Source organism: Nematostella vectensis, chromosome 15 (genome assembly GCF_932526225.1).
Source record: "Nematostella vectensis chromosome 15, jaNemVect1.1, whole genome shotgun sequence".
Taxonomy (NCBI): Eukaryota; Metazoa; Cnidaria; class Anthozoa; order Actiniaria; family Edwardsiidae; genus Nematostella; species Nematostella vectensis.
In genome coordinates, this window is record NC_064048.1 from 8891776 (window position 1) to 8915781 (window position 24006).

Genomic DNA, 24006 nt, shown 5'->3' on the forward strand with positions numbered 1-24006 from the left:
AAGTGCGAAAATAAAATAAAATATATAATTTTGAGGAAATTTAGCATCCTTTTGGATAATAAAGAGGTTCTTAACTATTCAAAGTTTGGTAGTTTGATTTGTTAGAAAAAAGTCGATAGACGACATGTGTGTTTGTGTGTAGGGGAGGTGGGGGGGTCAGTTTTGTCATTTCAAGTGTAGACCTTAGGATCTTATTACTCTATGTAGAATGCTGGTTGTAACTGGAACAGGAAAGATGCCAAAGGATCGATTTCTTCTTTGCTATTCTCTCATTAGTGTTATCTTCATTCTAAGCCTTGAAAACTGCTTAGGAAAACCTCTGGACAGGGATGGGAAAACCAGAAATGATATTCATTTCGAGATTCCAGAAAGTATTCGCAAAGAAATTCAAGATCATAAAAGCATTGCAAACGATGTCATAACATTCGTTCTCAATGGACCAGCAAAGCATCAAGTGTACAACAGACTCGCAGACTTTACTGATAGATTCGGTAGCAGAATTGCAGGATCTCAAAATCTCGAGAATGCAATCGATTATATGTTGAACGCGCTCAAAAAAGATGGACTCGAAAATGTCCACGGTGAAGAAGTTATGGTGCCCCATTGGGTCCGGGGGGGTGAATCGGCGGAAATGCTGCAACCAAGGGAACACAAGATGAGTATTTTGGGTCTAGGCTCAAGTACTGGAACACCCCCTGAAGGGATCACTGCTGAAGTTTTGGTAGTGAAATCTTTCGAAGAACTCACTACAAGAGCAGATGAGGTATTGCCTAGTGCACACTAGCAACATAAAAACATAACGACGTGGGCACTCGCACTATGTTTAGCCCGACATAACGACATGGACATAATGACATAAAAAAAAACATGTTTTTTTCTCTTATGTCGTTGTTTCCATGTCATTATGTCGAAGATAAGAGTGTGCGCACCTATGTCATTATGTCGAAGATAAGAGTGTGGGCACCCATGTCATTATGTCGAAGATAAGAGTGTGCGCACCTATGTCATTATGTCAATATGTCACTAGGCTTAGTGGTTGATATGTTATTAAATATGGTATCATTCCTTCTCTCTCAATGGAATAACCCCTCTCCAATATATTTGCTTTTCAAAGGCATTACCACATTTTTTAGATCTTATTGACAATCTGAAAAGACTGCTATATTTTTACAACAGGTGGGGTTTTAAATAGCTGTCAACCTCGCTTTAGGAAAAATCTTGAGAAAATACAGTGAATGTATCAGAAGTACCAAGATGTAGCTAATGCGGGAGAAAACAGTAAATGTATGGATATTTTCAAGAAAATTAGGCTTGAGAAAAGGTTCAAAATCTTGAGACTCCCGCCTAATGCGGGAGAGTTGACTGCTATGGTTTTATCAATGGACCATTTCACCCTTCACATGTAAAATATGCACTAGTCATTTGAAACCCCTGCCCTATGGTCCAAGGGAAGGGTGGGGGGTTTGATTTCAATGCTGGATGGAAGCAAAAACCACCCCCTTAGGTCAAAACTGAAATAAAATGCCCAGCCCTTGGTTTGCCCAAGGTTCAGCTGCATGACATTTTGGATAACATGCCATCTGAAATGAGCCAGTGCCCTCGGGTTGTTTTTCTATTTGTCCCCACTCCCAACTATTGGCACAAATCTAAGATTCAAAAACTGTCAATTCCGCTGCTTCCATAAGAGCATGTGACAGGTTTTCTGAGTAACCATCTCTCTCCTTACTATCCTTCTTTAGAATTTGTTTAGGGAATGATTAATTAAAATAGCTTAAATTGTGTCTGCCAACAATGGAAAATTTCCATGCCATTTTCAAAATATGAATGTCAAAAACTTTGACATTCATATTTTGAAGTTTTGAAACCATTTTAGTGTGGAAAAAGATGCAAAGAATTCCATTAAAACAATGAATTTTTTGATATATTTTGTTTGCATTCCAGGTGTTTTGCTTTCATTGTGTAATTGTTTTGTTGCTCTTTTTTTCTTTTGAAACTAAATTCTCAGTTTTTTAGTATTACTGTCGAATCAGTTGTATAGCGACACCGCATTTTCAAAACATCAATTTGTTTTTGTCTTTGGGATTTTCTGTTCTGCCAGTCAAATTATTCTAAGCCAATCAGATTCTTGCCATCTCTCTCCTAGTGCAGTTGCTTGGTTCTGTCACGACACTGTCTGGTTTTTGTCCAGAGGGAAGCAAGGTAAGTGCACAAAGCGAGATTCTGATTGGCTCAGAATGGTTTTACTGAGGGAACAGAAAACCATATTAAATCATGTTTTTAAAACGCAGGTCGCAATACAACGGATTCGACAGTAAACATAAAAGTTCAATATGTGTATATCTGCACACTCGGTGGTATGTTTGCTTGCAGGCTAAAGGCAAGATCGTAGTGTTCAACCAGGATTTTATCTCTTATGGTGAAACAGTAAAATATCGAGATTTTGCAGCTCAGAGGACAGCACAAGTAGGGGGCATGGCCTCCTTGATCAGATCTGTAACTCCATTTTCAATCAACAGTCCCCATACTGGCTGGCAGGATTACAAGAAAGGTTATTAAGCTTTATCGTAGACCCCGCAGTGAATTTTTGAAGAGGGGGATATAAATGTATCAGGATCAAGGGGGGGGGGGGTTAACTACAACAAATGTAAGAAAAATTTGTCATGCAGGGGGGGCAGCCCCTGTTAATCAATTTGCTTGACATGTTGGTACTGGTTCCTACATAAATCCACTTGTGACTTGCAAAGCAGCCAAACCCGCATTCTCTGAAATAAACAAGAGGCTGTTATGCGCCAGTAACACAAATAAAGTTGATATAACTAGAGGGCAACGCCCTGGGCTTAAGTTTACTCAAATAATCATACATCAGGTTGAAACAAGGACAAAATATGCTGCATACAGCTAATCATTTTCAAAGCCTGCAGTCATCCAAGGGTTTTATTTATGCCCGGCGGCCGGCAGAACTGACAGCCACTATTTCTGAGTGCCAGTTCCTTTTCTAAAAACGTTGAGCCTATTGTTTATTTTCTGGAATGTGGGTTTCACAAATTCACAAATGGCTGTTAAGGTTTATTTGAACTAATAAGTCCACCCCCTACTTATCAGTTTCAACCGCCTATTCTGAAACTTAATAAAACACCTGGTAATTTGTGCGGGAATACCAGACATCATAGATTCCCCCCTAGTCCCCTACCCCAGCTTTTGCCTTTTGCTCTCACATCCAGCTCGTGCGCGGCCAAAAATCCAAGAAGGCGCCCAAAACACTGGAAAGCGGGGGTTTCGTCGTGGAAACACAAACAAATGCTTACTAGTAGGCTAATAAAAGTGCACAAAGGAGAGCCTACAGATGAAAATCTTGACAATCTCAACCTCTATTTATTATTACTGCTAAAGGACAACTGAAAGGTTGCCTTTTTATGGAGTGAATATCATGGTTACATCATGGGTGTGTATTTTTTTAGGTATTCCTAAGATTCCTACTGCATGCATTACTGTTGAAGATGCTGAAATGATGTGGCGTATGGCTCAGCGTGGGGACAAGATTGTTGTTAAACTAATCATGTCAGCAAAATCCCTGCCACCAGTCAAATCAAGGAATACTGTGGCTGAGATAATTGGATCAAAGTACCCTGAACAAGTGAGTAGTTTTTTTTATGGTATCAGATTAAGTTCAGGTGAAGTTGATATGAAAGTAATGATGACAGATGGAATTTGTTAGGCTAAATTCTGATAATATAACCAATAATTACCGTCTAAATTTGTTGAATTGCACCTTGTTATTTTTATGTACTTTCCATGTTTACTCAGAAAACCCAGTGAAGTCATGTTGCATAATCCGTAGTTAATAGATTATTACTATTATATTTGTAATCTGAACAGCTAACCCTTGGCAAACAGACTTTTTCTTGCTAGTCAAAATTTGCCTGGGAGGAGGAGATTTCATGGTTTTATTATCAGAGATTAGACCCACAAATTCTGTTTGTCCTGCCCTCGCTGTTACTAGCATCAATATCTGGTTTGACTGCAGTGATATTTTTACTACCTTAGGTAGTTTTGGTAAGCGGGCACCTTGACAGCTGGGACGTCGGTGAAGGTGCGATGGATGATGGGGGTGGGGCTTTCATCTCATGGCAAGCACTGTCCATCTTTCGGCAAATGAACCTCCGGCCTAAACGGACTCTGCGCATGGTGCTTTGGACCGGTGAAGAAGAAGGTCTTATTGGTGGGATGAAGTATTACAATGACCATAAGGTGAATGTTAGTAATTACGACCTCGTTATGGAGTCCGATATTGGGACCTTTAAACCTCTGGGACTGGACTTTAAAGGGAATGCAGCTGCGAATGAGATTATGAAGGAAGTCTTGCAGCTTTTAATGCCAATCAACGCCACCCAACTTGCTCACGGTTATGTGGATGGGGATATTACTGGCTGGGTGAATGCGGGCGTTCCTGCTGGTAGCCTGAAGAATGAAAACGAGAAGTACTTTGACTTCCATCACTCCGATGGGGATACTATGACGGTGCAGGATCCGGATGAGATGGACTTGTGTGCCATTGTTTGGGCTGTTGTGGCTTTTACAGTGGCTAATCTGGAAGAAATGCTTCCCAGATAGATGGTAACCCTGTCACCAATCTAGAAACATGAGTTGGACTTGTGTGCCATTGTTTGGGCTGTTGTGGCTTTTACAGTGGCTAATCTGGAAGAAATGCTTCCCAGATAGCCGGAAACCTTGTTGCCAATCTAGAAACATTTCATTTTTGTTATAATATAAGCCCTCTTCCTAATCTTACCTCAATTGCTTTTACTTTATTTTTTTTATTTTTTGTTTTTGTTTTTTTATTACGTTTATTTTTTTATTACGTTTTTATATACAAAAGTTTAGTTGATAATATTATTATTCAATACAACGTATCCCTAATTCGTAAAGCATGCTAGTTTTCTATGCCAGTCAGTTTAATTTTTGAGTTTCATATATTTTTAATGTATAGGTAAACGTAAAGAAACGTAAAGAGTTCGAATTACTTAGTTCTGTTTCCTTTAGCTACTGTATAATGTGCGGCTATCCTATATTTTACGCCCAATAATCATAATTTTGCTCTTCAAAAGATTTCATAGGATAATAAATTCGCTCTTATTGGATCCATGGCGTCTTTTATTATATTTTTTCTTCCAAATAGAAATTTAAGTGAATCCCTTTCACTTATACTCTGACCCAAAACAGTTTTTCGTCTCCACAAGTGTTTTCCTTATATGGCTTTTCTGTTGGCGGGTACAAATGTCGCCTTGACAATGCACCCATCATGTACAATTTTTGGCGGGAAATTGGTGGATGCGTGAATTCTGGCAGAGTCTGTTCACCGTAGTCTCCCATTACATCGTTGAAGTTCTCTAGCGAAGCCTTAGACTCCATACCGTACGCCTCTTCAAAATTCAATTGCTTGATAATAACCGCAGCTCTCTTTCCTGCGACACGTTTTCGGTTTGGAATAAGATTGATTCGTTTTTCTTTTTCTCGTGTTTTTTCACTTCTCCCGTGAAAGTCATCCGACTGGCGCATCCACGGTGGGACCGCATCCCTTGGTCGCTTTTTCGCGCCATATGCAGGAATTGGCGGGAAAAACTTTCTGGTGGAGGGAGGTGGGCCCTGTATTATGTTGACTTTTGGTTGTGATGCTCTCCTCGTCGAATTTTGCTTACTCGCTTGTGATTGAGGTCTTGAAGTACTGTTGCGGCGTGACTCTCCCCATGCCTCTAGAACAGGTCTTTCTCTTCCCTTGGTGCGAGACTCATTTTCCAATTCCTCATCCTGCTTTTGTTTTTCCATAACTTCACGCACTCTTTCTACAGCAAGTTTAGACTCTTCTTTTCTCCTTTCAATTATTGAATGGCTGCTAAATCCTAGCGATGACCTGAATGGGCGTTCTAAAGACAGAGTTCTGGGTTTGTGTGCAGCGCCCTCTCCCCGCCGGCCTTCAAGCACGATTCTCTTCAAGAGATTTTCCAGCTTGCTTTCCATGTTCCCAATTTGGTATGTCATCGAATCTCGCAGCCCCTTAGAAGTCCCAGGCTTTTTTGATCGCTGTTTCATATCCTCTATCTTATCCTCCAAAATTTCCCGGATTTTTTCCAATCTTGCAACTTCGCTGACTGGTGTCTGGGATCGTCTAGGAGGAGGGAAAGTCATGCTCAACTCATCTTCGCTCTCATAGTCGCTGTCCAAGGTTCCAAACGACATTTTTGATGTTGACTTTAATCTACTCGCTGGTGTTGCCCACATTTTGTTTGTTTTATCATCTTGATCTGATTCACTGTCACTGTCCATCAATTCTGAGTGGCTTAAATCACTCATCAGTTTCCCCATGCTTGAGAAAGCGCTTTTGAAATTTAGTTTTTTCATCGGTGCGTTTTTGGACACTTTTCGAGGCATCTCTTTTGGTTTTACCAACTCAGGTGAAAAGGATTTAACAGAAAAGACTTGTGTTTGGTGTAGTTGAAGTCTACGTTACCTTCGAGACAAGGAATTCCTTAAGTCTGAAGTAAACAAATCGTTTCAGACCATTTCACATGTCTGTTTGGTGACCTCCTTAGAGCACGAAAGTTCCCAGTGGACTGATAAATTGAGCGACTTGCAACTAGATAAAGTAATTCGCTGTTAGTATTTTCTCTAACCCAAATGTGAAGTTCTCACATTCCCTTAGTATCATGCTGATCTGTGACATAGCGGTTTCTAGGCATCAATTGTCGCGGTGAAGACCATTGGGTCTAGTTATAACGAACTTGATGGGGTTTCCTCGCACACAATGCTTTTAAATTATAATCATTTCATATCCGAAAAGAGAGTTTATATATTTCTATAAACACACTGCGACAGCCTAATCAATTATTGATTACTTTATTCATATTCACAATGTATATAACTGTCATTATTTATTTAGAATCACCTCGAAAGAATGCATTGTTACTCAATCTTTCTCATTGTATGTCAAAATATATCTTGATGTGCATTCTCCTGTCTTCCAGTTTCAAGTAATTATGTTTATCCAATCTTATTTTACTTCTTAGTCACGTTATCTTTTTTTTTTCTTTTCTTTTTCTTGTTTATTTTTTTTTTCATTATTTTCTTAAGTCGTCTTCTCTTCTGTCTTATCTCTGTTTTCTGTTCTTCGTCTGTTTTCACTTATAAAGCTCTTCACAATCAGGCTCCTGAATATATAACTGAACTCCTAACACCATCACGCTCCCTTAGCTTCGCTGACAAAAATACCCTGGTCGTTCCTTAAAGCCGCAATGTTACCAGTTTACTTCCGGAGGTCCGACGGAAACCTCAACCGTTAAAAGACAAAAGAATCGATTAGAATCCGTGCTTTTTAACAAGCCATCTGCTCTAAATTTTAAAACACCTCCTCAAAGAATCTTCCAATAGACACACTGCTTATTTTTCACGTTTTCCGTTAAAAATAATCGGACATTGTTAATAATCGACCGGAAGTAAACTGGTGACAATCAAGAACAAATTATTGCTACTTAATTTCCTCTTTCTGATTTTTTTTAGCCTCGTCATAAAAACATCATCTGGTTTTGGCCAACCTTCTTCTTATTAACGCCAGATATTTTCTTTATATGTCTTAACTAGTTGGCAATTTTTGTATTTCTTCTTGACTTTTTTTTTTTTTTTTTACCGAGGTTTGAAGCAGCCTCAACCATATTTTTTGGACGGCCCAGTGTCCATTGGTTTCGCCATAGTTTTACATTTCTCTCACAATCACCAAATGTGGCCCTAATCCTATTGGCTGAAGCTGATCACGTGAGCATCGGCATACAATCGACTTCAACACACGTCTAAAGTCCTTCATTCGGAATATATAAACGACAGGGTTTATTACAGAGTTTATACAGCGAAGCAAATTACTGATCATATGGAAATTCAGGTAGAATTTCATCAGACCAACTTCGACTGCATCTGGTACCCATGTGACGAACGAAAGACCAGTTACAATAAAGAGAGTCTTGGCTAACTCACGCTCTTTCAGCTGAGCGTTTGCTTGTGTGGCTCCTATTCCTTGGTGATGTTGGACATGTTGTTTCTTGACGGATATATAGATTGTCAAATACGACACCCCGATCACAGCAAGACCTAACGGGGCTGCTACTGCAGCAATGAGATTATGAATGGAATTCTGCAGAAAAAACAGAGGAGGCACACCCAATACTGGGTAAAACCACTGAAAAGCGATTCCAAGATAATATGCTCGGTTGCCAAGGCGACGGTGACGTAGTGGGTAGACCGTGGCACCCATGCGCTCTAGAGATACAAATACGAGGCCTAGAAACGAGGCTGTTGACATTGCCATGTCAAGTACACCAACTGCGGAAAAGGTTGTAGCCAATGGCTGGTCAGAAAAGAGGCCGTGACGTAAGATGAGGGATCCATAGGTTACCATAACAACACCTATGCCCATGTCCGCCACACAAACGCTGATCAGAAAGAAGGAACTGCGCCTACGTAGACTGGTGTGAGCCACGAACGTCACAAGTGACAGCAGATTTAGAACCACGATGAGACATCCGACTAATAAATATGGCACAGCCCAATAGCGGAGCTCCATAAGAAACTGCAACAGCTTTCTTCCTACGCTTCGATGCCCAGTCTTGTTACTTGTCAACACAAAGCCCTAGAAATCTTTTGATATCCATAAACGGGCGATATTCCCCGGGAAGTTTCTTCGAAATTCGCCTTATTTATCTTGCTCCTATTCAGTGATTGTGGTGGAGTCATCATCTACGCCGTAACCCCAAGTTCTTGATAATGAAATATTACAATTAAGTCGTATAAACCCGTCCAAAATTCGTTTTCATATGTTCTCGTATCGCTTGTCATAGCGAGAGTACCGGAGACTGAGTCATAATTATTCCAGATAATCAAGGTCCCAAACCTAGAATAACAATAGGCGAATATAATACGAATACAAATATCTCATTGCTGTCAAAAAACGTCAGAAAATTTGATTGTTGTATTGAAAGCAATAATTCATTTTCATCGTCTTTTTAATAATTTTATTTAGAATAGCTAGCTAGCCATCTGTCAGTAGGTTTCACACTGCAATTAAAAACTTTTCTCTTTTCAGCAACATGAAAACATACACGTATTTCTTCATAAATCTCTTAAAATTTGAAGGGGGAGTGTTTGATAATCATTCGGATAAAATAGATGGGAAGATTGGGAATATGTTAGACTTATTGCCGCCGCATTACCTTTTCTTTTTTAATTCTTCTCGTTCCTCTTGTTTCTACAAGAATTTATCTTCCAAGCACGAAAATAAAAAAATATTACTTTCAAATTTTAGTTTATCTTCATCCGTCGTCCCTATGACCAATATTAACTTGTAAATGTAAATATACATATTGAAGTGTAAATGTGATTGATTATATAGCTATCTATTCTAATGGAGCAAGGTGGCTGTATTTATTTAACTCGTCTGCTTCTTTTTGTTTTATATATATTTTTTTAACACCCCCTACCGGAATTAAGAACTATTTCTAATCATGTTGGCATCCCTGTCACAAGTCAATTTTAGTATTTACAAGCATGTTGCTAGGAAGCGAGCGCCACTTTCGTCCATGTGTTTTTCTAGAGATTTCCGCCATCGCCATCGCCACTGCCATTCTACTCTCTCTGCCGATAGAAATAGCAGGCAGTTATCAGGCCCGTACCCAGGGGGATGCAAGGGGTGCGAACGCACCCCCTCTCCCCCACAACGGCCGAAGGTCCACTTCTCAATAGACGTGCTATTTGTAGACAAAACTATAAAGATCGCTAGATCACTCTGGTATGTTGCCAAATCCTACAATAAACGTCCCGTGGAGATACTTAAAAGGCATAAAAAAGCATTTTTTTCGCGGGTGGTCAGATTTTTATCAGATAACTCCCTCAATCCCCCCCAGGAAAAATTAGGTCCACTTTTTCGGATTTCGCCCCCCCCCCCCCCCTCCCCAATAAAAATCCTGGGTACGGGCCTGGTTATCACATAGATAGTCGTTAGAGCCGAGAACCAAAAAGGGAAAGGGCACACATCGAACACCCCTCACCGAAACACGTTAAAATGGCTTGAATATGTTTTCATGCCGAAAAAATACATTTTAAAAGTTGCTAGGAAAAATTTATCTGTTCCTTTTCCCAGAAGGGACCATTTCTTTTTCTTCCCTTACAGTATTGGTTAGGATTTTTTTTTCCCAGCCAGCAGTGGTTAGGCATTTTAACACATGAATAATTGCCCGTATATCCGATCAGGACGATTTTTTTCCCAAGCAACCGCTCCAGCGCCTCCCAAAATATTCCCAGCACAACTAGTTCGACTACACAAATTTGTCAGCAGAACCATTCGGGACGATTTTTCCCCAGCAACCGAGCAACCAACATTTTCCCAGCCAGCAAAAAAATGGGCTGCAGATCCGTTTTGTGCCCTTGAAAGGACATATCCCTATTATCCGAGCTCAGGGCGTCGAGGTCACGACACGCGAGACGATCGCGGCCTTGGAGGCTAATCTCAACGCACTGGGTTCCCGATGTTGGAAAGGAAATGTTCAACGAATAATACGATCTTCGTATTGCATCATGATTGTATTTTTTTTTTTTCGGGTAGCGGAAGAAAAAATTTATTGGGGATTGGGGAGCACAACATTATCCCCCCCCTGCCTCTCATTCAAAGGGTACTACGATATTTACGTCAACGACAATATAAAAATCTTAAATTATTTATATTTTTTACCGAGAAAATTATTGGGAGGGGTGTTAACGCCGGAAACGCTTGTAGCGTGAATATCACGTGATTTTCGGTAATTCTAGCAGGGCTGTGTAATAAAAGTTGTATTCTCAAGGTCGAGATATAGACCCGCAACAACAGACCCTCGCGGAGGCTGCTAGCTGGCATTCAAAGGTAGGGGAGTTTTCTTTATATTTGTATTCGTTTGTGTAAGGGATCGCAATACTTATATCAGCATAAAGTACTTGCATTGGCATATTGCGAAACATTGACAATATCATTGCGCAGCTCGAGAAAAGATCCTATTTATTTGTAATCTCGATACTTGTGTATTGCGTGCAAAATGCGAGGCAATTGGTATGATATGATAATAGGATTCTATGACTACGACTTGTTGCTGGAGAATACCATGATTATGATCATAGCTTTGGCGCGTGTGCTTGCAACTGATTCTTATCTTGATTAGTAATTGATAATACACTCAATTTTGATATGAGAGTCAAAACAACCTTGTAGTGACGATAGCTTTTTTGTATTAAAAGGGCTGTTAATCATTCAATTTTTGAGTTGTTATTTTTATGTTCGTTCAAGTTTTTAATTATAAGGCAACAACAAACTAATGTCCCATGCAGTGCGGTAATAGATACGTTTTCTAAAGAAGAACCTTACAGCATCAAACATTTCTGTAGCTTTAGACCGATGGGTTATAGCCTATCAGTTTACAAAAGCAAGGTCTGTTTATTTTGTTATTTAGAATACCTGCATAGCTTATGTTGCGATCTTGTCATACTTTAAAATTTTCATACTGGGTAAGTTTAAATCAAGAACATTCTGCTCATTCTGCGCCCGTAGTATATAGAAGACAATTTTTAACCTCTAGCCTCTAGCCTCAGGCATGGTATATTCTTGAAAACGTAGCTTCTTTATGACATGCTTAAAAAATAAAATCTGTACCCTCCCAGGATCGATTACCAGCTGTGCAGTAGCGGGTCAAGGGGGGAGTTGTAGGGTTTAGTTTTAGGGAGGGTATAGGGGGGAGGAATATGTAACAAAAAATAATTACCCCCTCCCCCCTTTGTCACTGAGCTAACCCCCCTGCCCCTTCAGCGAAAATCTAAATTTGCCCCTACTGCGAGCACGCAGTACGTGCTCAAACCAACTTCGCCTATAGCTCTCTGTGATGATAAAAATCGAGTTCAATTTTATAACGTGTTTTTTGCATGTATTAGATCTTCTATCGGCGTGATGCGCAGCTTGGTTTTTGTCACGTGTCTTTACATTGCGCATGCGCTGCCATTCATTCATCGAGAAGCGACGACCGACGAACCACCACGTGACCCAGACATTGACAGAAATGCCGTAAGTACAGACATGCGCAGTTGATGCTTACTGTAGTTTACAGTGTTCTGCGAGTTCTCGTCGATGATTTTAGCCTGCTTGTAGGCAGTACTCGGTGTTTTTATCGCGGAAAACCCGCTCAGTCCGGTGATCGGGCGCCATCTTGTATTTTGAGCCGCGCAATTACTGGGGATGAACACTTTTTCATGCTTTTTTATTATATTCAGGGCTATCTATTTATTTTTTGTACTGCTTTTCTTTATTTCTTAGTTGTTTATGTTGTGTTGCCGATGTTGTTGTTACTGTCGTAATCGTCGTTGTTTAACGCATCCTCTATATTTTAGAGCCAGCTGATCCGTAACCGCGGGTACCCTGTGGAGGAGCATTACGTCACTACTAGTGACGGGTTCATCCTGAACCTCCAGCGCATCCCACATGGACGGAACGAGCTTCGCGAGGGATCTGGGCGCAAGCCTGTAGTTTTCCTACAACATGGCCTACTAATGGACAGCACAAACTGGGTTCTGAACTCCCCGCACGACAGTCTTGGGTACATACTTGCAGATAAGGTAAGTATGACTTAGATAAGGAGATACCTTAATTTCTCAGGTAGTTAGTTTATGTCGTACGCGCGTTTATTATTATTAGATGCAGCTAGGTTAGGATAAATAAATAAAGGTCAATATAATGAATAACAAGATTAAAAGAGAAAAACGGAGTGTGGGGTCCAGATTAGAAACTCACTGACCAGGGATCAAGTTCAAATCGGCATCCTTAGATCTGGTAATAGGTCACTATAAGAGTTGAGGAGAGTCAATGAGAGTTCCTTTAGTTCTTAAAGGCTTACGATTAAACAGTGTAACAAGAAAGACTACAGACTAGCTGTAGCAAAATTAGATGGTAAGCTATAAATCAACACGATGTTGAAAAAGTTGAACGCCTCTGTGAAACATAGTAGTTGCGCTGACGTTTCGAGCGTTCGCCCTTTGTCGGAGCCCAGCGATCAAATGGTGAGACTCATCAACTATCATTTTGAATTTGATTTGAACTTGTTCAAAGTGAATGAGAATCTATAAGAACAAGTGAGAGTGCATGGTAAAAGGTCCATGAGAGCTGGAGCTCTTATCGACTGTCATCTCCGTTTGATCAAAGCTTAAATGTATATAGCTAAATACCATTGACCTGGCCAGTAAAATGAGTATTTATGGAGGACAAATGATTCCAAGCCGTACTTCAATCATTGTTTGTTCCTAGGGTTTTGACGTGTGGCTTGGTAACATCCGGGGTAATGAGTATTCTGCTGCTCACGTCAAATGGAACAAGGACTCCAGCAAGTTTTGGGACTGGACGTATGTATTAACAACAACAACAACAACAACAAAAATAACAACAACAACAACAACAACAGCAACAACAAAAACAACTACAACAACACCAGAATAAGCAAAATATATGCTAAAATCAGCTGCTAAAATCGGCTTATTAGATCACTGAGGCGCAGGGACAGGGTTCCCAAGGGGTTAAGTTGCATTTTTTAAAGTGATTTTTTTTAAGCAACAATAAACTGAAAAGGCTCGTGGTTAAACAACGGCCGAGAGGATTGTATTCAACCCTATCTGTAAAAGACCCTGTAGAAATGCAACTCTTGCCCTGGTAACCCTGTGGAAATGTATCCCATATCTTGGTAACCTTGTGGAAATGTATCCTGCATCCTTGTAACCCTGTGGAAATGCATCCCATATCTTGGTAACCCTGTGGAAATGCATCCCATAACTTGGTTACCCTGTGGAAATGCATCCCATATCTTGGTAACCCTGTGAAAATGCATCCCATATCTTGGTTACCCTGGGGAAATGGATCCCTTATTAACTTGACCACCTTCAGTTGGCAACAGATGGCGCAATACGACCTTCCCGCCATGATTGATTATGTCACTCTGGCAACCAGCCAATCACAAGTCTTCTACGTAGGCCATTCCCAGGGTACCCTGATCGGTTTCACAGGATTCTCAGCCAATCAAGAACTTGCCAAGAAAATCAAGATGTTCTTTGCACTAGCGCCAGTCTACACGGTCGCGCACGTATCCGAGTTTATTAAAGCGTCTGCTTATGCGCTATTCCCTGTCACGGTTAGTCACGCACCTCTCATGTTATGTAACACAATTTGATGTCAACTACGCAATTAATGTTGAGACCTTTTCTTTGATTGTACAGCTAATTCAGGCTTTGAGAGAAAAGGATTTATAGCAAGTTATAAGATAACCATGAACCAATACGTATCCATACACATCGACTCCAAAATTATATATGTTGATTTATATATGTTGATTGCTGTCGTTGCTATGCTCATAAAACATTTGTTTAATTTGTTTTCTAGCACATTTTTCAAAACCACGTTAGCGAGGAATTCGTCCCCAGTAAGCTGACAAAGATGATGAGTGACGCGGGCGTGTGCAGCCGCGCGAAGTCTGAGGAACTGTGCTACAAGACGGGAGAGACACTTTTCGGCTTTGACAGCTCAAACCTAAACATGGTCAGTAATTATAACTCAATTTTCACTCTAAGAAATCCACGATAGGGAGGATAGATCCATTGCCCTTTTTGGATGAGCTATAATCTATTGTTCTTTTTTAGTCACTTGCTCTTTCTTATAAGCCACACGATCGATATTTTCATGTGCCGATCTTTTGTTCTTTTCTATCCACGTGTATTTATTCTGATTTTCCTCGGTCGTTATTTCTTTTCCAGTCACGTGTTCTTATTTTGATAGCCACGGTCGTTTGTTCTTTTCCAGTCACGTGTTCTTATTTTGATAGCCACGATCGTTTGTTCTTTTCTTGTCACGTGTTCTTATTTTGATAGCCACGATCGTTTGTTCTTTTCTAGTCACATGATCTTATTTTGATAGCCACGATCGTTTGTTCTTTTCTAGCCACTTGTTCTTATTTTGATAGCCACGATCGTTTGTTCTTTTCTAGCCACGTGTTCTTATTTGATAGCCACGATCGTTTGTTACTTTCAGCCACGTGTCCTTATTTTGATAGTCACGATCGTTTGTTCTTTTCTAGTCACGTGTCCCAGTCATCATGTCACACTGGGGATCTGGGACGTCATTTAAAAACATGGTGCACTTTGGTCAGGTAAGCGCAGCTTCTGGGGAAATCTTCTACACACTTCACCACGTGATATTCATTTATGTCTTTTTTTTTATATCAGATGGTTACCTCAGGCAAGTGTCAGAAATATAACTATGGGTATTTCTACAACTGGGTGAAGTACGGACAGGTAAAGATTTTGACATCGTAGCTTTCATTCGCTTCAGTTTTGTAGTCCGAGGGAGAAGGTAAACCCAAAATTTCACATATGCTCTCCCTATTCCTTGGGGTGAAAAGTTTACCCAAGTGCTATCCCTTATTAGGAGCTACTTGAAAATCTGTTATCCTTAAAAGTGTCTTTCAGTCCGACCCAAACAATGATGTAAATCAAATGCTGCCTTATTTCCATACTTTAGTAATCATACACTTCAAATGGCCAATCAAAATGATAGTTAGTCGGTTTTAACTGCTTTCCGTTAGGGTCTTAAATCTAAAGGCCATGTCCTTTGCTTAAGGCACTTAAACTGCTTTTGACCACATCCATTTTGCTATCCCTTGGGATAAAATCCATTTTGACGAGCATATGATGATTATGATGAAAGTGGTGCTGGAGATGTTGATTATGATGATGATGATGATGATGATGATGATGATGATGATGATGATGATGATGATGATGATGATGATGATGATGATGATGATGATGATGATGATGATGACAATGATGATGTTGATTATGATGATGATGATGATGATGATGATGATGATGATGATGATGATGATGATGATGATGATAATAATAATGATAGAGGGGGTGTAAGGAAGGTGCGAAGACCGCAAAACCGCACACAAAAACGCCAAAAAAGCAATACCTTCAAAATGAGTCAATAATCGTAAACCGTGCAGTCTAGAGAAACCGCAATTATACCGCGGAAAAAAAACGAAAAACGCGCCAGAATCAAGGCAAAACCGCATAACTGCAAACCCTTACACCCCCATTATGATATTATCATGTAGCAATGATGATTGTCGTTATAGCAACGTGACCATATGTTAATACGTCATGATCATGCAACGTTGATTAAAACGTTTTTGTTATTGTTGTTGCTGTTGCGGCTGTTGTTGGTTGTGGTGGTGCTGTTGTTATTGTTATATGTTCGTGATAGTGGCTGTTCGTTGTTGCTATTGCCGAGTTTTCGAGCCGAAATCCATGCCTAATTCTAGTTCGTGCTTGAATTTTCACAGTGGCGTAGCAGGTCCCGAAATAATGGGCACAATACAGAAACATTACGAAAATATCGGGGACCACAGCCACGACGTTATTTGTCTTATATTTAAAAAAATAATATTTGGGGGGCACGTGCCCCCAGTGCCCCGCCCCCTGCAACGGCCCTGTATCTGAAAACAGTCTATAAATATTTTTTTCTAGATTGACCCTCCACATTACCGAGTAGAGGACATGGATGTCCCCACCGTCCTATTCTCCGGGTCTCACGACACCCTAGCCGACCCTCTAGATGTCGGGGAGCTAAAACCCCGCATTCAAAATCTCGTAGACTCTGAGGAGATCCCCGGATGGAACCATGCCGACTTCCTATTTGGTATGGACGCTGAGCGCCTGCTTTACCGGAAAATTGTGAAGATGATGTTTAAGCGCATACGTGAAGATAATGTACCACAGCCGATCGAGGGAAACGATTTTATTGCCTCTTTTTTGGGTTGGAATAAAATAAAGAATTAAAGAGATTTCTTGCCACATCCTAACAGACCTTTTGTGGTTAAAATTATAATTCTTTGGAGGCCTGTGGTTTTTCACCAAAAAGAGGCTCATACGGCGTGTTAGTTTCTTTTTCCCGCCAAAAGCAAGTAAACAACAGAACACCCAAGACAACAAAATTTTGTAGAAGTCATAACATTCCCGTCAAAAAATGCCCGTTTGAGCCTCTCTTTGGTGTAAAACCACAGGCCTCCGAACTGTTCTATTACTAACCGCGAAATAGTCTATTGTGTTTTGAGTTGAGGGTTTTTATTGGGTAAAATTGAAAATTCAATTATTTTGCTAAAGCAAAACATTATGGTAACATTATCTCTCCATTTCTTGGAGGGAAAATATATTCGAATTCATATTGCAGTTTAAAAGTGGTTTAAAAGTAGTTTAAAAGTTTAAAAGTAGTTTAAAAGCTCTTAGATCCCACATGGATCTAAGCTGTGGTTTAAAGCACCTCGTTCGAGTCGAAGTCGCCCTGCAGTTTTTTTGCCGATGAAGTTTAACTGAGGCAAACCGGCTATGCCATGCTGACGAGTCCTAATAAGGACGAAACAGCTTTCCATGGTTGCCGAACTGCACGGGTAATAGACTGTGCTAGCGTCCCGTCTTGGCCCGACTGGTGCCAATGTGTGTATGCTAGTGTGCTTATAAAGTCCGTAGTTTAAAACACTCTTTTGTTTTATATTAGTAAGAGGAGTTGATTGTAAGAATCTTAAATGATACATGGGTGTGAATAAAGGTATTTGCATTGTTTCATTTTACCATGATATGCATGAAATAGGGCTCTAGCATTCCCAGAAATAAGGGACATTAGCCAGCGGTTTCCCTGGGCTCACATTTTGCTAGGCCCGCAAGGAATAACAGCGGTATCACAAATAAAATCAAGATTCCGGCTTCTCTTTTGTTGTTGCACTAGAAGTTTTTAATCAGGTTGACTAAAATTCCAAATAAAAGTAGTATTAGCGGCATTTAAACGTGCAAGGGGCATCTCTGATTTGATACGTATAATGATAATGGAAGTGCGGCAGTCTTGCTGAGGTTGGAAAACATTATATGCGCAAATTAAAAAAAAAGAGTATTTTAGAAAGGCTTTATGGTTCCCCTGTGTCTATCCCAGAAAGCCGTGGGGCCGTTTAAAAACAAAATAGAGAACGGACGAACGGAGAGAAGTTGTTCTTGCGGAGCGCACCGTTTTCCTTGCTTCAGTCTGTATCTTAAAGACAACAATAATGGTTCCTGAACTAGGCATAACTACATCAAATGTTATTTCTTCGGGAACAAGATTGGAAGGCGCTACTGCCTATTTTATTGGCCAATTTGATGGAAGGATAGTCGATTTACCATATTCGAGTCCTGCACCTGTGATGCGGCGAACAGTTCTACCTTTTAAACGAGTACTTTTATGCCCGATTTCAATGAAATTACAGAGAATGTATGGAGGATTGTATGCTCTCAAGCGAACAAAAGTGCAATGTCCAAGGAACAATTATAGGGCTTTCTCTGGCATCGTTTGAACGGAAAGTGTACCACTCCAATGGCAAGGGGTTTTTTTTCGAGTCCTGCATCGTGAGCCCAAAATCTCTGAAACGAGAAAATTTGATAAATTGTGATGTCTCCCCACATTTCCTTATAATAAATGGCAGCCATTTTTACATTGTATTTGCACTATTACGCATGCGTGGCGGCCATGTTGTCTCTTATTTCTGGGAATGTCTGTCTGGTCGGTAGATCTGCGTTTCTACTCAATGAAAGAGAGACTATTACAACATTGTTTTTCTTTTTAAATAAGCTTTTATTAGCTTGTATTCATTCAATAGTTCTCTTCTGGCTAATTTCTAAACTACGTGTTTTCTTACATAAATACATTTTTGATCATTCGATTATTCAGGTCCAATCCAGTCTTTGTAGGGTTGGGGTATGACGTCACACCTGCTGGCGTGACAAAGGAATGGGTAATGTATGTGTGACACACAACGATTGCAATAACGCGTGACGACTCTATTGTTGGTGAAATCTTGCTGTTGATTTCTTCATTTAAATATCAAGATCTGAAACAAAGAATTGTACGGCTGATTAGTTTGCAGGCAAAGTAGACGGAAGGGGAGGTGGTGATAGTTACACACGATTTGGGCGAGGGTGGAACTTTGACTTAAACGCAAGGCCAGAGAAGAGGTTTTTTCGTGATCTATAAATACAAAGGAATAGGAAAAAAACTTTAAAACTTTAGAACAATCTTGCACTTTGTATTGGTTTCAACCTATGATTTTTTTTCTGACGAGTATCGATAAGAAGATCCCATTCTATGAGCTACTCTCCTCTACTGTGCTCGTAGCCAATACACATAGCTAGTCCGCTATGTTTTTCGCAAGAGGCCGAGTCGTGGCCGCCATCTTGTTTTGTTTTGGCCGCGCGAAAACTGAGACCCCCCGTGGCGAGCGCGTAGCGAGGGAAAAAATCAAGATGGCGAACGTACTCGGCGCATGGTGGAAAAAAAAAAAAAAAAAAAAAAACAAGTAAACGCCGGAAAGCGGGGTATAACATACCTCTGTTGTATTTCTTCTTGAAGTAATCCTTGAAATCCTGTACTTCTCTCTCAGCGTTTTCTCTGACTTGTTTCTCGGAGGGGTTCTCCCATCTCTTGCCCCACCGTAATCCTTGTGGTGGGCCTGCGGAGCTTTCTTGTGTGTAGAAAGACAAGACCATGAAGGTCACGAGTAGACACACGAGAAGTGTTTTTGATGCCATCTGCGACAGAAAGAGCGGGTGTTACAGATGAAACATGACGATAAATAACGACGACATAATTATAACAACGACGGAAGTCAGAAGACGATTTAGGTGTTGGAAATTGCCGGCGAGAGCTGAGATAAAATAGCGAATTCTCTTGCACTTTTGTTCGAGTTATTTTCATTTGTGTTACGTTGAGAATCAACCTTAACAAACGAGAAAAGCGATGAAATAATGTAACTTAAATTGTTCCTTTAAAAACGCCTGGACAAACGTTAGATGGGTAGTAAGTACCCTTAGGCGCCTAGGGTTTTTTGATCGCTTCTCTCAGTATCACAAGGAAGCGGGCAAAACCCACTGCTTATTTGGTATTTAGCCGGCAAAAGGCTTTTAACGATGTTTCTAATTTCCTCCCCTTAAGTATAAACCTTAAATTACAAACCCACCCTTGTGTATACTCTTTGTACTATCATTACTTATGTTTGTTTTAATGAGAACTTTTATAAATTATATTTAGTGTACTAGACCACACAGGCAGGTTTACTAATAGGTTTGTTTTTGCTTGCCGGATTAGAGTCTTTTCGACGCAAAATCTTTTAAGAATTGGGATTGGAATGTAATTTTAGTTTTTTTTTTTTTTTTAGTTTTTACTTTCAGTATTTTTAAATCCACAAGGTAATAATTATTATTTGCTTGATGGTTTATCAAAACAAAAGCGTTTTAAAATCCTCCTGAGTTTATATCCATTTGAAATACCCGAGAAAAATTCCTGAAGAATAAAACAATCTTCATTGTCGCTCCATCATCATCATCGTCAACCCTTACAGTTAACTTTTAAATTTATTTTTTTTTTAGTTTTTTTTTTTTTTATTCGCAAACTTTCGAGATTTGTTATCCTTTTCTCGTAATCAACAAAACATATTTTTCTTTGCTCGGTCAGGTCCGAGCAAGAATCTATATTTTATTTTTCTAGGTTCTAGATTCTAAAAGACACAAAGTATAAAATAGTTACCCTCGATTATAAGTAGTTTGGGGAGAAATAAAGACATAAATGTGTTGGAAGGAACAATGAGGAAAGCTTTAGACGTCAATCTAAAAGTTGTAAATACCAGCAGGCTAAAAAGATTAAAATCAACGATCAATTCTTGTATAATTTCCTTGAACGTACTTTGCTTTGTAATGCAAAAGCTTCTTGGGATTTTAATCGAAAACGCACAATTACGACGGCTTTCGGCGCAGGAAAGTAATTAGCTTAGACAAGACCCTTATCAAACATAGAATCACTTCCACATATCTTTAGTCTAAACTGTTTATCAGAAGAAAAAAACTCGGCACGTAATTATTTCGAACTTACTTCATCAAAAGAAATATTTCTAGAATGCTTGCACAAGTCAGTATAGTGGATATTTTTAGTTTTTTTATTTTATTAGCTTCGCCACAATAGGCGGGGTAGCCGCAACAACATGGCCATTTACTGCGGATATGTAGCTCACTGTTTTTTTTTTTTCTCTAGCTTAATGAAAATTCCTATAATGATAATATTTTACTGTAATGTTAGTGTTTTATCTGCTTAGGATTTAGTCAGAACCTGAGTACATACTTTATTTTTATAAGAACCTTTTTATAAGAACGCCCAGGCTGAGAGTTTACCAAATTTTAAGATCATGCTTAGAACAGGCCGAGGCTGAGATAGCAGAATTTTTTTTTTTCTTTTTTAGTCCTGATGATTTTTTAAAATGCAGAATCGAATTGTGTTCATAGTAACAACCTCATTATTGCTAATAATTGATCATTAAGAGTAATTCTCTTCCTAATAATTCATTGAGTATTATATTCTTATATACACTAAAATTTAAAAACATCATTAAGAACATATTCGGCCCAGCCTCAACTAAAAATTAGACGTTCTTATAAAAAAGAGTGTATTTCGTGAACAACGTGTCGTAATTTTGGCTCCTCAAACTGGGATGCACTGTTTCAAGCTAATAGAAGTGCTGCTTTGTTTAGATTAAGGAAAGCCGAAAATAATCGAAATGAGATTACTTTCACAATCAAGAATAATAGCAAGAGGGAACTTGCCTATGAGAAAACCGCCTTATGCATCATTGGAAGCCTAGCTGGTCCCTTAAATACTTCCCCTTTAAATCTTATCTCTCTCCGAGCTGAAACCATCATTTATGCGACGGCTACTCTTGATGGCATTCAGGTATTAATTCTAAATAATGGAAAAGCAGCCTTGAAAGTTACCATACCCATCATAGTAACAAGGCTAAATGTGATTTGAGTAAAGGAATTGTTCCTCTCGACTCAAAGACTATTCATGCTCGAGTAATCATTGTAAAACTTTTCCCATCATGAGCGGCTCTGAGACGATTTTATAGCTGTACTGTCCATTATCTCAGGCATTATGAGGCTAACAGCTGTTTGACAATCTCAGACCTTCGATGTGATGACTGTTATTCTGTATACTTCTTTTTTGTTGTTTGTTAATTGATATTTCTGAAAACGGTCCACCTGCCTGTTCTCGACCAATTAAAGCCTCTCGCGGGTAACTGTTTTCAAAAATTCGCTCAAATTGAAAACCGCTTAGTAGCCCACAAAAGCGAGAGATCTATCTGACCTGTTGCAAATATAATGCTTCTAGTTTGCAAATTCATAAATAAATTTGAGATATTAGGGTGATTTAGATCCACGACGCCGGCAAGAGGACGCCGCCTCATGCACGTTCGATTACGCGCACGCTAATTTTTGCCGGCGTCCCGTCCTGAAGAGGACGTGAAAAAGCAAGAAATGTCGTCCTGAACAGGACGCGACGCCGGCAAGAAAAGCGTGCGGGCGCAATCGAACGTGCGCGAGGCGGCGTCTTCTTGCCGGCGTCGTGGATCTAAATCACCCTATTATTAATCGGCGAGGCGCCATACACGTGCAAATAAAATCGCATTTTAGGGGTTTTTGTACAAAGTCAAAAAACCTTCTAGTTGCAAACCACTCCATTTTGCGTATATGAGGTCAGTCCAACTTGATGTCTTATATGACAAGCGGACAACCGAATCGATTTCTAGGAAATATCGAAGAGTAAGTTAGAGATTGGCACTCGATATTTTTCGATACTTTTCAGTAAAGTAATCGATTGGGTGGTCCAGAACGGCTGAGAGGAGACTAATTATTTCTGGGCGCTGAATACGAGAAATAACAAGCTCTGACAATAACAGAAAGCAAACTTATTGAAAAGGAGGGTCTCTATTAAAATAAGATTATAATGTTTATGATAAAGTGGATAGAAGGTTAAGGAAATCGTTACGGAAATGGGATTATCTTTTTTGGAAATGATTAAATGTTCTTAATATTTGTCCCCTAGTTCAAGAAGTGCAGAAATTAAATTTTCTTGAGGAAAATAAGACGAACCTGGCCAGCAAAAAAACAAAACACATTCAACTCTGATTAAAACATAACTATGTGACACAATAGAACGCATATTCGTGAAGGAAAGGCAAGTCAAGGTTAGAAAAAAGTACATCAAGACTGGAAATATAAACAATACGATGCAAAAAAAAAACAAGCGGGCAAGAAAATGCTAAATGAAAAGGCTAAAATAGTAACGAGTAGAAAAGGCTGAAATAGTAATAAGTATTTCATGAGTAATTTAAGATTTGTCGATTCTTTTTGTAGGAGAAAAAGATAATCGATGTTAAAAACGAATTTTCCAAACTTCTTATTGTAGCGGCAGTCCGTTGTTGCTTTTTGCGGTCTTGCGGTGATTTTCGCGTTTAAAGAAAATATAAATCAAAAGAAACAGCAAAAAGTCAAAGAACTTACTTGAACGATGATGAGCAGCCTTCTGAGAAAATCCTCAAGTTGTACCTCATCCAGCGCAAAGGCGGTTTATATAACACTCTCGGCCAATCAAAGTAATTATCCCCCGTCACGTGACTAACACTGCAATAACTTTCCAATAAAAGCCGTATTAAGCGTGTTAATCGCTTGCTTTCAGATCCGGGGAACTCCCTAATGGGGCATCTCAGTCACATCACGTTTATTTCCTCTGTTTTGTGTTCTCGTATTATCACAAATGCCGGGTCTCATTAGCGAACCCACTGTCGTTTATTTAATGCTCTTTGCTTTCTCGTTATCGGATAACTAAAGTTTTTAGTTTCTATAAGTTTTATTTTAAGGAAGCCGATCAGTATTTATATCTGTTTACTGTGCTGGTTATTTCATATCCTTCAACATGTTTTTGCGTTCCTGTCTTAGATGTTTAGCAGGAGTGGAAATGAAAAAAGGAAGTAAAAATGAAAAAAAAATGCTTTCTTTTTTTTCTTT

At 39.5% G+C, this 24006-nt stretch overlaps 3 protein-coding genes and 1 long non-coding RNA gene across 4 annotated transcripts; 2 read left to right on the forward strand and 2 right to left on the reverse strand.

The window, feature by feature from the left end:
- Positions 1 to 167: 167 nt before the first annotated feature.
- On the forward strand, positions 168 to 5138 carry LOC5512477 (carboxypeptidase Q). Its single transcript, XM_001632758.3, has 4 exons — positions 168 to 763; positions 2371 to 2548; positions 3459 to 3634; positions 4045 to 5138. The coding sequence occupies exons 1-4, from the start codon at positions 209 to 211 to the stop codon at positions 4609 to 4611; spliced, it is 1476 nt and encodes a 491-aa protein (XP_001632808.2). The 5' UTR covers positions 168 to 208; the 3' UTR covers positions 4612 to 5138.
- Positions 4980 to 7471, reverse strand: LOC116618313. Its single transcript, XM_032381838.2, has one exon. The coding sequence runs from the start codon at positions 6424 to 6426 to the stop codon at positions 5200 to 5202; it is 1227 nt and encodes a 408-aa protein (XP_032237729.2). The 5' UTR covers positions 6427 to 7471; the 3' UTR covers positions 4980 to 5199.
- A 3342-nt stretch (positions 7472 to 10813) lies between these two features.
- On the forward strand, positions 10814 to 17715 carry LOC5512475 (gastric triacylglycerol lipase). Its single transcript, XM_001632757.3, has 9 exons — positions 10814 to 10933; positions 11989 to 12118; positions 12442 to 12666; positions 13352 to 13446; positions 13982 to 14225; positions 14474 to 14629; positions 15165 to 15236; positions 15313 to 15381; positions 16621 to 17715. The coding sequence occupies exons 2-9, from the start codon at positions 12005 to 12007 to the stop codon at positions 16930 to 16932; spliced, it is 1287 nt and encodes a 428-aa protein (XP_001632807.2). The 5' UTR covers positions 10814 to 10933; positions 11989 to 12004; the 3' UTR covers positions 16933 to 17715.
- Positions 17716 to 18730: 1015 nt separating this feature from the next.
- On the reverse strand, positions 18731 to 23622 carry LOC116618312. Its single transcript, XR_004296141.2, has 3 exons — positions 23503 to 23622; positions 19503 to 19704; positions 18731 to 19007 (listed from the first exon to the last, which is right to left on the reverse strand). It is a non-coding gene; the product is annotated as an uncharacterized LOC116618312 (long non-coding RNA).
- Positions 23623 to 24006: the final 384 nt, after the last annotated feature.